This window comes from Rhamphochromis longiceps, linkage group LG11, assembly GCF_057381845.1.
Source record: "Rhamphochromis longiceps isolate RC_006_pf linkage group LG11, R_longiceps_female_GT1.1, whole genome shotgun sequence".
Classification (NCBI taxonomy): domain Eukaryota; kingdom Metazoa; phylum Chordata; class Actinopteri; order Cichliformes; family Cichlidae; genus Rhamphochromis; species Rhamphochromis longiceps.
Genome location: NC_140567.1, coordinates 24,045,986 through 24,060,753, shown reverse-complemented (window position 1 = coordinate 24,060,753; position 14,768 = coordinate 24,045,986). Strand labels below are relative to the sequence as shown.

Here is a 14,768-nt window from a genome sequence, read left to right as displayed (position 1 = left end):
GCTTTAGTTCCACACTTTGACATCAAATGAAAATATTGTAGCACTCCTGTTTATCTGATAGGTGTTGAGATAACATTATACTTACTGACAAGTGTCAGCACAACGATAATTGTGATGTTTAAAAAAGAAACACACATATGATAATTCCATGTGATTTTTCTTTTTGTTTCCATTTATGGTTGCAAACTATCCGCCTCTCTACTCTCATACTGCCAGATTAATGGTTTTGCCAGCCATTAAATGATGTACAAAAAAGTATGAAATTAACTTAAGTACTCTCACTTTTGATTAAATAAACTTTTATTAACTGTTTGAACGTTTTTTCTTGAGTTAAGCTGTGAATGTTTTATAAAGTCGTGCTGGTGTAAAGATGAAAATGATACCTACCCCAGATCAGTTTGCACTGAACCATTTCCCTTTTATATGGAAGTATCAGACAGAGTGTAATGAATGTTAATCCACATCAGTTTTAATCACTTTTTGATTATGCTTTAAATTTTATACACATTTTTCTGAAACCACTGAAAATGTTTCTTCATGCAATAAGCTGCTTGTCTTTTGAAAACAAGCAGGGAGGAAAAAAAAGCTTTTTATTTGGAATGATTATTGGAAAAGTTTACGTTCACAAGCATTTAAAATTGACTTTGTATGTGTATCTGTCAGTGTGATTTGTGGTTAAAAGAAATTACAGTGCACCATCAACGGTAGCGGACTTCAAGCAGACTTCAAACTTCAGGAATGAACATGAAAAGCTGGAGCTTTTCATGTTCATGAGTATAATTAAGCCCCAAGAAACGAGCAACACTTCATGCTCATGGAGCAGACACTTGTCAATCAAAAAGGAGTGATCTATTTATTGTTCTTCTAATTCTAATCAGGTCCCTAATTTACAAAATAAACATCTTATTTAGTAATTCCTGAAATTAACGACTGAGACCATACACTCACCGGGAAAGTGTTTACTGAGGTCATTTCTTTCCAAAATTTCTTTATATTCTGACTTTTCTTTATTACCAGAAAAGTCGAACCCTGCTGGCCATTAGAAAGAATGCAGGTGTTTCACCTTGGCTTCAGTTTCCAGGCCCAGTTCACAAAAAGTTTCAGAAGCAGTTCATGCATACGTTCATGCCTAAGCTGCTTTAATTCCTGTTGACCACAAGAGGGCAGACGAGCTCCTGACATGTAGCTATCAATGAGCTAAACAGTTAACATTTAAGCAAAGTACAGCACTTACATCTCCAGCTGGCAACCAGCCATGTTGATGAGTGTAGGTAAAATACACATTCTGCTCTTGGCTGTTTAGTATGAAAAACACTGTTTATGTCACCTGAAGCAGTGAGACTTCTTTACTTTCTTTAAAGTTCACTTAAAACCCCTTCAACATAACACATACGGTGTTTTGTTTTTAACTGATATAAAGAAATTAAATATAAAGGAAGTTCGAGTGTCTAATGTAAAGCATCTTGAGTTGCAGTTGCAGGATTTCCCCGGGAGGTGGCGATGCTTCCTCTGCATGCATGCAGGCAGTGCACGCTGCACACAGGTATACTCACTATGATGGAAAAACAGACTTTAGCAGGCAGGCAGGAAGTCAAAAACACCCGTTTATACATCTGTTTAGTTTAGTAGATTTCTAAAGATTTTCTTTAGCAATATAATTCAGTCAGTGTTGAATGAAGCCATAATTCGGCATGTTCAATAGTCAACAAATCTTTTCTGCTGTTTTCACTGACCAGACCTACAGCTCGGCTCTAGCTGCATCTGAAACAGGCACACAATCAAACAGATACAATCAAAGTCAAACCCGGCTGTGTGTGTGTGTGTGTGTGTGTGTGTGTGTGTGTGTGTGTGTGTGTGTGTGTGTGTGTGTGTGTGTGTGTGTGTGTGTGTTGCACCACCGTATCTGTCCTCTTCCTAGTTAAAAAAAAGAATAAATCTTTTGTTTTATTCTTGCATATGTGTCACACTTACTAATTTTAAATACTAAAGATAAACTGAATCAAAGCAAGTTTTCCATCCAGTTTTTAAACGATGATGTTATTTATTAAGGCGAAAAAAGGCAAAGGGCAGTTCTTTGGATGCTGGGTTATTTTGTCACCTCCTGGATGAGTCGTTGATGCCCTCTCAGAGTCATTTTGGTAATGTACAACCCCATCCCGCCCAAATATATGAAATCATCATTCAAAAACTGTATTTTAAATTTACTCAGGTTAGCCTTGTCTAATATGACAAAACAAAACAGAAACAATGAACAAACTAATCAGGAAGGGCAAATACTTTTTCACAGCACTCTACATCTTTACTCTGTAGCACGCTGCCTCAGAGCATCTCTGCTCAGAACACCAGACATCACCTCTTGCCCTCATCAGAGGAACCTTCAGTTCTTTACTCACAGCAGAGGAGCATGCTCTGTGCTGTTCTGGGTCACATGGCTGAGGTCGAGGGAAAACACTGGAGCGTTTGTGGTCTTGTGTCCTTGGACCTGAGCCTTAAAGCTGTTTGTGTTTGCTCACTTCCTCGGAGCCTAATTCACACACGCTAAGGAGATTGACAGACTCGTACTGACCTATTAAACAATAAAGATGAGTCACACACAGCGCTCCCATTTAAATTCATGCCGTCACACAGAGCTTCATTAAAACACATCGTCAGGACAGGCGGGCGAGCTGTTCATTGTTCTGGGCTTGTAATCACATATTCAGGGATAAAACTGTACTTTCAGGGCAATTAAATTCTTTCACAAACATAACACTTGAGACACAAACTTTTCCACAAGGAAACTGATGCCATGAAGCCATTTGAAAGAGACATCATTAAAGTTCAAAATGAGGATAAAGGTAAAATCAAAATGAAGAAGGATTTTAGCATTTTGAGATGATTTAAGGAAGGATTAAAACAAGTTTGGTAAAGTATGATGTCTCTGGATAAAATAATGTGATACAGAATAACTTGAGACTCAATGTCTAAACTTTTTAAATATATATATTAGAGATGGCACGATACCACTTTTTTATGTCCAATACCGATACCGATATCATAAATTTGGATATCGGCCGATACCGATATGAATCCGATATAGTGTTTTTTAATCAATAAAACTGTTTTTTAAATATCTTGCTGCATTTTGTATAAGTTCATACTCAAGTTTAAATAAACAGCAGCACTAAAGCTATTCTGTTGTACCTCTATGTAAAAAATGCACTGCACCCAAAATATTTCATAGTTCAGCAATACTGATCAATCTAATAAACGTAAACCTACTCAATCCTTCCTGTTCTGGTATTTTAAAGAGTACTTAGCAGAAATATTAAGCAACCTAACTAATAGGGTTGCAAACTCCCAGAAAAAAAAAAGGGAACCACCCCCCCCCCACCCTCCACCTCATGATGCTTAATCGATGTAATCAACTTTAATTTGATGCAGTGTGGAAAAAAAATGCACAGAAATAAATTATTTTTCAAGAATAATTAAATATATTCAACATCTTTCTTCTACAGATTTGCAGACTGCACAGATGGTATCTTCCTAAAGGAAAAAGTACTAGCTTACTAGGGTATATTACACTTAATAGTTACTATATACAGTAATGGACTTCTATATATTTTACATAAGATTAAAACTTTGGGTGTAAGATTCAGATAATAATTTAATAAAAGCTCGACATTTTAAATGAGAATAAGAAAGAAAAGTATGTCTTTGTGCCCCCTTTTCCCTGTTCATGCCCTATCGGCCCCCCTGGCTAAACTTTGCTAGATCCGCCCCTGCACAGTTACCAGCCGTCAGCTACGTAGAAAAAGATCCTGGTGTAGAAAGTAATATTAAATAAATTCTAACAACAGCTTATCAAGCTTAAACGTGCTGCTGTTGTTCAGCTGCTGGTTTCCTCTTTCTGGTGCAAAGTGGGCCAAAAATAAAGAAGAGAGACGGAGTCGCGACAGAAAAGCCGATCAGCTGATCATTAATCAGTTTCACGATTGAAGTAGCAGCAGGAGAGGGAGGGAGAGAGAAGAGGCACTTGCTCCATATATCGGTTGTTAAGCTTAACGTGGGAATGCTTTACTAACATTCAGAGATGAACTTGCACACTTGCTTTACTTCTCGCACACTTGCTTTACTTCTCTCTGGGATAACTTCCTCAGAGATGAAATGCTGGTTTGGTAGTGAGGCTACAAATACACACAGCTGCTCTATCACGTGACACACACTGCTCCAACGTGCTACGGTTGTGAGGTGCTTGATATTTAATGGATCGATTGCATTTTTTATTTCTCTCCGATATCTGATCCAGTAATTTACGTCAGTATCGGACCGGTACCAATTAATAATTAATTAATATCGGATCGGTCCATCTCTAATATATATCAACACTTCACCGAGTTCTTTTGATTCCTCAGAGGCATCCAATGGAAGACAAAACACTGCTCAGTAGACCATTTAATACTTTATTTCTCTTTCACATTACTTCTAGAAGGGAGATGCGTCCTGCATGACACTTTGCCATGGATCTGAAAATGGTGGTGTGCCCCTAACAGTTTTATTACAGAAGCTCTCTCATTCTAGTCTAAACAACAGTGTCTCAGTAACTTTCCACTAGAGGTGGTCCACTCTTATCTACTTTTTCCCAGGCAAGCGTGAGCGAGAGTCTACAGCTTTCTACTCCCCAAGGACACATGGTCCAATGCCTTTATTTTTCAGTTGAGCATCTTGGCTGTCACCATCTTGATGTTTTTAACCCAGACATGAGGAACGAGAGGGGGGAGTGAGCATGAAACAGAGGAACGCTCCATGCAAACAGACAGTCTACATACTTCAAAAACATCCATCCATCCCTGCTTAGCTGTGCTGACCTCCCTCGCCCCAGTGACCTCCTTCAGCTCATATGGGGAGACACCAGGGTGCTCCCAAGCCAGCAGCTAGACAACCTCTTCTCAATGTGTCTTCCACCTCGCATAGGTATTCCAAAGTGCATCCAGGAGGCATCCTGGTCACATGCTTGAACCTCCTTAACCGCCTTCTGTCAATGTGGAGGCCCACTTCACTCCTAGGCCCTCCTGAAATAATCAAGTTCCTTACTCCATCTCTAAGACTCATAATTGAGTAACAGACTGCATAATGACTGAAATTAGCAAGCTTTTCATAAGGTTGGTGAAACTGCAGTCAGCTGAGACCAAAGAAGTTGAATCAGTGACAAAATGTTTCTCCCAGCGTCAACGCAACATTCAAATGAACAGAAGCATTTGAATGGGGTGTACCTAATAAATATCCAGTGTGTGTATGTAATATAAAGTCTGTAATAACAGGTTTGTTGGGGATTCTAAACTGGATGAACATGTGGGTATGGTTTGTTTTGGTTTAATGCTTCTCCATGAAGCTATCATCAACTATAGATAGATAGATAGATAGATAGATAGATAGATAGATAGATAGATAGATAGATAGATAGATAGATAGATAGATAGATAGATAGATAGATAGATAGATAGATAGATAGATAGATAGATAGATAGATAGATAGATAGATATTGTTATCCCTCCCTAGTATTTTAGATAAAAACTAAGCTCTTATGGTTGTTTTATTTTTGCTTGTGTTTGTGTTTGATACTAAACACAAACTCGACACATGCTTCGGTGTCTGAACCTGTTTGTGTAAGTTTACTGTAGGTGTCTGTCCTGTAATCAGCACTCTGGTTTCATTGTCTGCCTTTGACCTTAAAGCAGCCATCTGTCCTCCTGCCTCTGCCTCTCTGCCTCTTAGTCAGACGAGGAATTAATCAAGCCAATTACTCCCATGCTGAGATCTAGGTGAGCTGCGTGACGTGTGCTGGAGGAGGTGAGGCCAATGTTTGTGTACCGGCGGGTAGAATTTATACACTGGTTGGATTTTTTTTGTTTTGTTTTTTAATTCTTTGTATGATGTGTATGTGAGATCAGTGATTTTCTTTCTTTCTTTTTTACGGTCTCATCATGTGCATCAGTCAGAGGTTAAAGATAAGAAATGCGGAGAAAGAAAGATGCCAAAAAGACTGACAGGAAAAGAGGCGTGTCCTTCCAAGAAAAATACAACAAAGAGGAAGAAGGGGAGGAGAGGAGGAGAGTAAAGGGAGGTAGAGACAATAAAGGAGGGATAGAAAGACTTGAGCACTACTCTGGAGTAAATCCCCTCAATCTGATCAGTGTGTGAGGAAGGAACTAACTAACTCACAGCGTGGACGCACAAGCTTTAAGGTAAGAACGCCTGTGTTCATTTAACTAATGCCATGTATGTGCCATTGGACATATTTGAATTATATATGTTTGCTGTTTATGTGTCAGGCATTTCAGTGCAGTGTGATAGATGCAGCTGCATTTATATTTAATACAAGAGAGATGAAAATGAGTGCTGGCTTTGAATCATCTGGATTAAAAAGATAAAACACTACGATGGGTACACAACTTTAGTTTGTTATTGTTTTCAGTTTCTTATACCTCTGCTTCGCTAAACTTAACCGTCAGAAGCAATATGAATATTTTTGTTTATTAGAGTATTGCACAGTATTGTCTGGGTAATAAGTCAATTGTTGGACCTGCTGGGGAAGGTCTAAGATGCTTTTTCGTGAGCTGTGAGAAAAAAAAAAGAATAATTGTTCAGAAACAACAGTGATGTCACGCTGTTAAGTGAACCAAACAGATTTCCTTTATTTTTTTGTGCATTTAACTGAATAATTCACAAACAAAGAACCAGAATAATTAAAATTATTGAGGTTTTTGGCAACAATCCGAGTTGTTCAGCATATAATAGTTAATTTAAGCATCAAAATTGACATTAAATTTCTCTGTAACTGGCACTTAATAAATAGTTTGGATAATTATTGCTTAATCTTGCTTTTTAATGGGGATATTTTGCATATTTTGTGGCCAAAGTGTGCACTCTATGTATCAGGGTTAAAACCTCTTAACAAATTAAATAAGAGCTCAACGGCAGCGATGTTGATGCTGACATTGATCTTTTAATTCACTGGGATAATTATAATTTAATGTGCTTCTACAAAAAACGTGTGTATAAACTGAGACCGGCTCATTTTGCAGAATGAGCTGTTCTTTAATCACAGGTCAAACAGCAGTTGTCAGTTTTGGAGATTAATCACACGACTTAAATATCCAACTTAACCATATGTTGCTGGTTGGTGCACGACCCCGGTGTGCAAGCTCACTTATCTCGGGTTAAGTTAGCACAACAACTGTTTTCAATTAGGTTAATTGAGGGACCTGTGGGTGGTAATAACCTCTAAACGGCGGCGATTGGGTGTGACACGGTTCTGCGCTTCGACCATCTGTCCCTCCTCTAAGCCATGTAAATCGCAGCAGGAAAAACAGAGGCAGAAGATGTCAGGTGGAAAGGTTATAGGCTGGAAAACACCCACGTTAAAACCATTTAAAAATGAAGATTTAATCACCTCAGACTCCATCAGACACACACTCACTTTGTTTCATTATTGATAAAATACAGCGAACCATCAGCGCACAGTCATTGGAGAGGCTGGTCACTGCGAGCAACAGGTGGTCATAGAGGTTTAGCTGTCACGTCACGTGTGTGCCATTTCAAAATGCCGACCCCGTATAATGAAGGACACGTTAGAGCTACAGAGAGGTCAGCTTCCCTTTATGATACAGATCATGAAGGGGAAAAAATGCAGCCACATAGATTTAGATTAATATTAAAAATGTGCTCCTGCTTCACCGCTGGTCCTCTGTAGCTCCATCCAAATTCATCTAAAAACATCCGTATTAGCACTGGTGGGAGGGGTCAGGCCTCAGCGTGGTCATGCTGCAACTCTGGCTTGAACTAATCCTTGTTTGGACAGGTTCTGGTAGTTTTGGCACATGCCTCTGCCATGAAGGTTGCTGCCCAGACACACTAAAGCTAAGTGGGGGCACAAATGTCAGGCTGAGGTGTTTAACCTTCACATCCTGGTGAGAACTGAAGAACCTTTGTGTAAACTCACTGTCCCTTTGTTTGTTAAAGGAAGCTGACACAAGAAGAATAAAAAGCTAAAAAGAGACACTTTTATCTAAATCTGACAATATCCTAAAACTCAATTACTAATATATAAGGATTCTTCTGGACCTTTTAGCTTCATTTTACAATAAAAGAATCAATGGATTCTATTAAAAGAGCGTTAACTAAAATCCTTTGTTTTGTTTTGCAGGTTTCTTCTATTCTTCAGTGAGGAGAAGAGAGACCACAATCCACAAGAAAACAAACTCACACTCACATGCGACTGAGTTCCTCACAGCTGAGTTGATATTTTGGGGATGGAGATTTGTTGTTTTGCTCCCTGATGCATCCTTCACATCAGCAAAGAAGTCAGCACAACCTTTACTTCAGGTGGCATCACACATTTTGAAGCAAAGCCAAGCTTCTTTGTCTGTACAAACTCTGAATGGAGATGATGAGGAACTCGCCATCTGTGCAGCTGTTCCTTGCTCCCTTTGTCTTTTCTTTACTTTCATTCCTCCTCTGGCCGGCATGTGCCAGCTCAGGGTCTGACTATGACTTTGGAGCCCACCCACGCTTTGTGTGCACCCCTGTTCCCGTGGACGCAGACCCTTCCTGCTTCCCTACATCAGGTCCAAGCGTAGGTGCAGCGGGGCCCAGCGGACCAGGCCATCAAAGTGCACCTCCTGCTGGCTGGTGGGGCGCGAGCGAAGAGGCCAAAGCCACCATCCTCCACCTTAGGGAGAGCCTTGTCCAGCAGAAGGAGATCATCCTGGACCAAAGAGAGACGATTCGGGAGCTCACGGCCAAGCTCACTCTGTGCGAAGGCTTCGGACGGGATGCTTCACCCCACGACTCTTCACACCTGCATCACGCTGGGGCGGCCAGCCATCACTCATATGCTGACAATGGGCACTATAGCAACCAGCAGGGTCACCATGGAAACAGCAACCTCATACCAGACTCGCCACACTACCCCTCGGTGGGAGGGCAACGATTTGACGGAGGGCACAGTGGCAACAACCACGGGAAGGATAAACATGTGACACCAGGGGACGTCGCATCGTCGCCAGAGCAGATGGAGAGGATGCTACAGGCGCTGAAGGAGAGGCTGGACAACCTGCAGGTGAGCATGAGGGAGACAGAACTTTTAAAACTTTTTAAACTGTTGAAAGGAAGAAAGCCTGTATCTAAGCCGTTTAAGTAGATATAACTCAGCTGATGAGGTAGAGGGAAGCTTGTGACGTTCCCACATGTGATTTTCCTTTGTTTGGACATTGGTTGCATCACTGGAAGCCTTAAAGCGGTACACCCACTAAGTACTTTAGATAAAGGAGCAACTTAATCGCATAAAGCCACTCACACTCAAGAGAGCCACTCTAATGTCCTTCAGTGGGCTCCAAGGACCAGCAACAAGCTCAGGGGTGGACGTCAGCGAGGCAGTGGATTGACCGGGCACATTTAAAGACCTCGAGGATATTTGAGTGTTTTGAAGTCTGTTTGGGTACCTGCCCTTATGTGCTGTGTTTTCCATCTGTTGTGATCACAGACAGGTGTCAGGAGCTGTGGCGCATTTGCGAGGGGGTCTAAGATTGGCAGTAATTATCGTGATCTCTCTTGACAGACTCATGATCAGGGCACGCACCACAACTAAAGCCCAGATTACCTGAGAGGAAGGGAAACAGACACAGAGTAGCACAATGAATGTGAGGGGGACCGATCAGCAGCACAACTGGCTGCTTTGTTTGACATTACACAAATATCTGCAGAAGAAATAAATAAATAGACACCAGTCTTTTAAAAAGATTGAGCGAGACACAAAAAGCAGAGGTGTTACATTGTGCCTTAATAATGCGCTTCACCTGCGTGTTTCCACCTCTCTCTGCAGAAGAGGAACACATCCATCACATACTCCAGCTCTCTGAAGGAGTTGCTGCAGAGGAAGATCGACGCACTAGAGCAGCAACTGCACCATCACACTGACGGCCACGGTGGCCCGGACCACCACGATGATGACAGCAGCCACGGAGACGACAGAGAGCATCACGCCGATGACCACCACGATGACGGAAACCCCGGTGACCACAAAGACGACCGCCATGACGATGGACATCGAAACGGTCACATTGACAGCGATGGCGGCCACACGGAACACCATGATGACGGCCATAATGATGACCATCATGATGCAGACGGGGACCATGATGATGATGACGGTGGTGATCACCACGACAATGAAGCAGACAATCACAGTTACCTTCCACACACGGGATACAGAGCACCAGGGCCGCGGACCGGTTTCCACTCAAATAAGCTGGAAACGATGCTCAATCAGCTGCACCTCTCCGGTACGCTGTTCAGCAAAACTGCTTTTTAAACCACGCTCAGGTCTGATTGTTTGGTCAGCTGGTGAATGTTGTTATGTTTCTTTAAGCAGGTTCCAGCAGGAAGAAATCAAAAAGTCCTGATGCGTTCCAGATCAGCTTCCCTATGAGGACCAACTACATGTACGGGCGGGTGAAGAGGACACTGCTGCAGGAGATCTTCGCTCTGACTTTGTGTCTTTGGATAAAGGCAGGAGTGGGACCCGGACTGGGGACACCTTTTTCTTACTCTGCACCTGGACAGGCCAATGAGCTGGTGCTCATCGAGTGGGGGAACAATCCCATAGAGCTGCTGATCGATGATAAGGTGAGCGAGAAGAACCACGAGCTCCCCTCTGTGTCTGGATCGTTGTCAGTTTAAGAGAACTTCAACTTGAACAATACAATAAACAAGGCCGCTATTAGGATAGTTAAAGTCTATGCCAAAAATCAAAGCAGTTAATCTAAAATATTATGAAATGTAATAAATGAATTCTATTATAAATAATGAAAATCTAAAATTTAAAATAATATACTAATACATACTTAAAAATTAAAATATTTCAAATGTAATATTTAAAAAGACTAATCAAAATGAATTGAAAGCATTCATAACTGAAATATTGTTAGTTTATCAGCATTTGAATCAAAATCTGCCTGATCTGATATCTTTGCTGGGTTTTTTAGTCATTGTCAATCAAACCTGAACAAGTCACCCAAATACATCAGATTAACTTTGGTGATCAAAGTCAAGTTATTTGTAAAAATGTACTTTTATTAACTACTAATGCTTGATTTATACTTCTTTATACATATAAGGTACTCGTGTAGTGTTTTTTTTTACTTAATTTGAGTAATTTCTTAATACAAGCCCTATTCAGCCATTGGTACTTTTTTCTAAGCCTAAGCACTTCACCTAACATTCACTCACACTGGGACGGATGCATTGGAGGTAACTTGACATGTAGACTGGGGGATCCGGGGATAATGAAATACCAGAGTTTTACTGAAAAAACAACAAACAAACAAGCTGGACATATTGTACCACACAGAAGTCAACAGTATTTTTCAGTTCAGTGACTCCATTTAGCAAACACGAAGCAGGAACCTGCTAAAGCTGCCTGGTTTGCAAATCTGTCAATCAAAGAACCTATATATACATAGCTCTAAAACTCCAGGAGTTTTATACAATCACCCACTGCACAGCTGGCTCACACACACAATAAAAAGATAGTTTTAGGCTGTGAACATTGTTTTTAGTTCGACTTGCTTTTGAAGACAGCCTCTAGTGGCCACCAGAAGAACTGCAGTTTTTGGCACTTCACTGCTGGCTTCATTTTTCAGGCCTGGATTTTGCTCTTCGGTCTTCAGCAGTGGCTCTGCATGCACTGGGCATTAGAGAAAAACAAACAAAGAAACCAGAGGAGATTGAAAACTTTTTTAACTGAATTTAAAATGTTAATGAAAATTAAAAATGGCACACCCAGTCTGCTGAACTCTCCTGTTGACACAACACGCTTATGACCAAACCTAACCACAAGGGGGCAGTGACATGCTCTTTTTTTTTTACCCTGGTGTGGAGGAAGTTAAAAGTAATTGTTACTATCTGTTAACAAAGTGTTTCTGAATTGAAATCACATATCCTTAGAACATGTTTACATTCGTTTTCCACATCCCCTCCACAGGCAGCCACTCTGCCCCTGTCTCTGAGTGATGGGAAGTGGCACCATGTGTGTGTGACTTGGACCACACGGGACGGACAGTGGGAGGCCTACCAGGACGGGGTGAAGCGGGGGTCTGGGGCGAATCTCTCAGCTTGGCACCCCATTAAAGCTGGAGGGGTCTTCATCCTGGGACAGGAGCAGGTAAAGTCAACGCGAGCTTTACTCCAGAGATAGAGGCAAATATTATGTCCAGAGTTAATATCCAAGCCATTTAGGACTCTTCCCAGTATTAAATGCCTGTATGTGTGCTCATGTTGAGGCTCCAATATACTGCAGACTTACCTTCATAAAAACATCTGACCTCATCAGTGACTCTGTTATATTATACACAGGAGATTTCACATAATCTTCTATATGTTAGTGAGAAACATCAGATGTTCATCACGTGTCTCTGATCGATGAAGATGATAATAATCAGGTATTGATCGTTGTCGTGCGTCTCCTCTTCAGGACACTCTCGGAGGGCGCTTTGATGCCACTCAGTCATTTGTGGGCGAGATGTCGGACCTGCACATGTGGTCACACGTCCTGAGCGCCAGCGACATCTACAGCCTGGCCTCATGTGGCAGCCACCTCAGAGGTGACATCATCGCCTGGTCCGACACGGAGGTGGAGCTTCACGGAGGCGTCGCCAGATACCCCTTTGACCCCTGTCACTGAAGGTCGTTACCCTGATGGTCTGAGAACATTTATGAAGAGAAGCTACGGGGACTGAAGGAGGATTAAGATAACCACTCAGAGCCAATGCCTTCCCTTTGAACTCAATCAGTAAATTTTCTATAAATAAATGAACAATGAAAGGAAACATGGTGATAAATCTTTATTCACAGGTAACGTGTAGGGACTCTGTGGCTGTAGGCCATTATTTGTTGTACCCACGAGTTAGTATTTTATTTAAACGGACAAGTGCTGTATGTGACATATTGCCATATTGTTAATAAGACAAAATAAAGTTGGTGTGTGCTAATCTTTGCAGGCCTTACACGGGGTCTGCTGTGGTGACAAATTGTAAGTTGTTAGTTTGAATGAAAGTCATAGAATTTTTTTCCTGCTCTGGATTCTCTTTTTAAAGGTTTCCATGAAACATACAGCTACTTCACCAAAGAAATGTAGACTTCAGGTTAAACTTTGTGTTGATCTTTTCTAATTTTATGAATCTGTGTATCATAGATAGGTCCATGTTGGATTTTGAGAGAAATGCTGAAGATCCTGTGAGACAGGAAGTGTTTTACAGTTAATACATGGACTCTTGCCTCAGTTTTGTACCATAAAAGGGCTTCTTTGAAAATGCTGATTATACCGTTTCACCCAAACTTTTATATCTTCTCATTGCAAATCCCATTCCTCACTGAATTAGTTTGTAACTTTTGATGTCGGCTGCACTGTGAATTTGTGAATCTGGCCTTGATTGTATATTTATCTTTGTACAGTAATTTGTTTTTTTTTTTAGCAATGTTAGAATTTTCCCATTGTGTTTGTCATTGAAAAAGTGTTTAAATAAAAGTGTGACAGTTTAAGTGTCTCATTTTTCATTTGTTAATGCAGCGACTACAAATGGTACTCAGCAGTTTGCATAGCCCTGATCAGTGTTCACGCTCCATCACTGTCATTTTTCCAAGATATGTGAAACACTAAGTCTGGCAGACCTCACGTTATCGCTGTTTGACTTGCAATAACAGTGATGATTTTATATTTGTATAAATGTATGTTTTTGTTTTGCTACTTTGTTGTGTGATCATTTCAGATTAAATTGTTCCGTAGTCCTTTTTCCAGGTTAAATCAGAGAAAAATGAATAAAATTCAAATGAAATTTAGCGCAGATATCTTTTAAAACAAATTTAAATCTCAATCAATATCTCAGAAAAACAAAAAGCACAACAACCGCTCATCTCCATTTACCTTTTATTGTTACACAGTAGTTTACTGGCACCAATGTATCACGGTTTTCCTTTTTGCTACATTTACAGATGATCTATCCATCTTCACCTCACAGTAAACAAAAATAAATAAATACAAAATAAACACGTTTTTTGAAGGTGGCGGCTCCGGGGTGAAAGGAATCAGAAACAGTGGTCCAGCTTCATTCAGTTCACTTTAGTGTTCATTCTTGCAATATGAATGAAAATATTATTTTTTGGCAACTTTGCATTTCAAGAATACCCAGAAAGTGAAGGCCTACAGAGAGTCTCTGTGATGAACAAGAAGCACAAACATGAAAGATAAAGTGACACCCTGGAGGGTGAATCATAAAAGGGAAGACCCCGTTCAGCTTAAAGCAACATGATCAACATTTGCTGCTACAGCTGGAACTGATGAGGTGATGTATTGACACACTTCAGCCTATTAAGCTGCGTCTACGCAGGAAGCGATTCGCAGCGATGTGACGATCATAAACCACAGAAAGTTAGTGACATTCAACGACTTCACCCGACTATGGCCAGGGAAAAATAAAAAATAAGCAAACACGCTGATGATGCAAAGTGGGCGGATCCCAGATGAGTCTTTCCACGCTGCAGGATAGCGGTGACTAACATTCAACCTCGCAGTAAAAACAGGGAACGATATGCTTGTCGCACCTCTTTGAAGCCGACCAGTGAACATCTGGGATTTGGTTGCCTGAGTAACCCAACCACCGATCAATCCATCATTTATCTCAGGTCCAAGTTTCAGACGTTGTAGCAGAGACACCCAAACATCCCTCCCTCT

General features: G+C 40.9%; 1 protein-coding gene and 2 long non-coding RNA genes across 3 annotated transcripts; 1 reads left to right on the top strand and 2 right to left on the bottom strand.

Annotated features, from left to right (window-relative positions):
• The first annotated feature begins 5,792 nt into the window (after positions 1-5,792).
• Positions 5,793-13,569, top strand: LOC146659184 (neuronal pentraxin-2). The gene is made up of 6 exons (XM_085423098.1): positions 5,793-6,225; positions 8,187-9,101; positions 9,864-10,323; positions 10,413-10,666; positions 12,024-12,203; positions 12,513-13,569. The coding sequence occupies exons 2-6, from the start codon at positions 8,421-8,423 to the stop codon at positions 12,720-12,722; spliced, it is 1,785 nt and encodes a 594-aa protein (XP_085279224.1). The 5' UTR covers positions 5,793-6,225; positions 8,187-8,420; the 3' UTR covers positions 12,723-13,569.
• Positions 8,959-9,963, bottom strand: LOC146659186 (uncharacterized). The gene is made up of 3 exons (XR_014913782.1): positions 9,838-9,963; positions 9,339-9,641; positions 8,959-9,095 (listed from the first exon to the last, which is right to left on the bottom strand). It is a non-coding gene; the product is annotated as an uncharacterized LOC146659186 (long non-coding RNA).
• LOC146659185 (uncharacterized) lies at positions 10,694-12,506 on the bottom strand. The gene is made up of 3 exons (XR_014913781.1): positions 12,345-12,506; positions 12,114-12,188; positions 10,694-11,726 (listed from the first exon to the last, which is right to left on the bottom strand). It is a non-coding gene; the product is annotated as an uncharacterized LOC146659185 (long non-coding RNA).
• Positions 13,570-14,768: the final 1,199 nt, after the last annotated feature.

Excerpts from the sequence above, each read along its gene's own strand:
- LOC146659184 (XM_085423098.1), top strand. The coding sequence starts at position 8,421 with ATGGAGATGATGAGGAACTCGCCATCTGTGCAGCTGTTCCTTGCTCCC. Across the intron at positions 9,102-9,863 it reads AGAGGCTGGACAACCTGCAG|AAGAGGAACACATCCATCAC; the intron begins GTGAGCATGAGG and ends CTCTCTCTGCAG. Across the intron at positions 12,204-12,512 it reads TCATCCTGGGACAGGAGCAG|GACACTCTCGGAGGGCGCTT; the intron begins GTAAAGTCAACG and ends TCTCCTCTTCAG.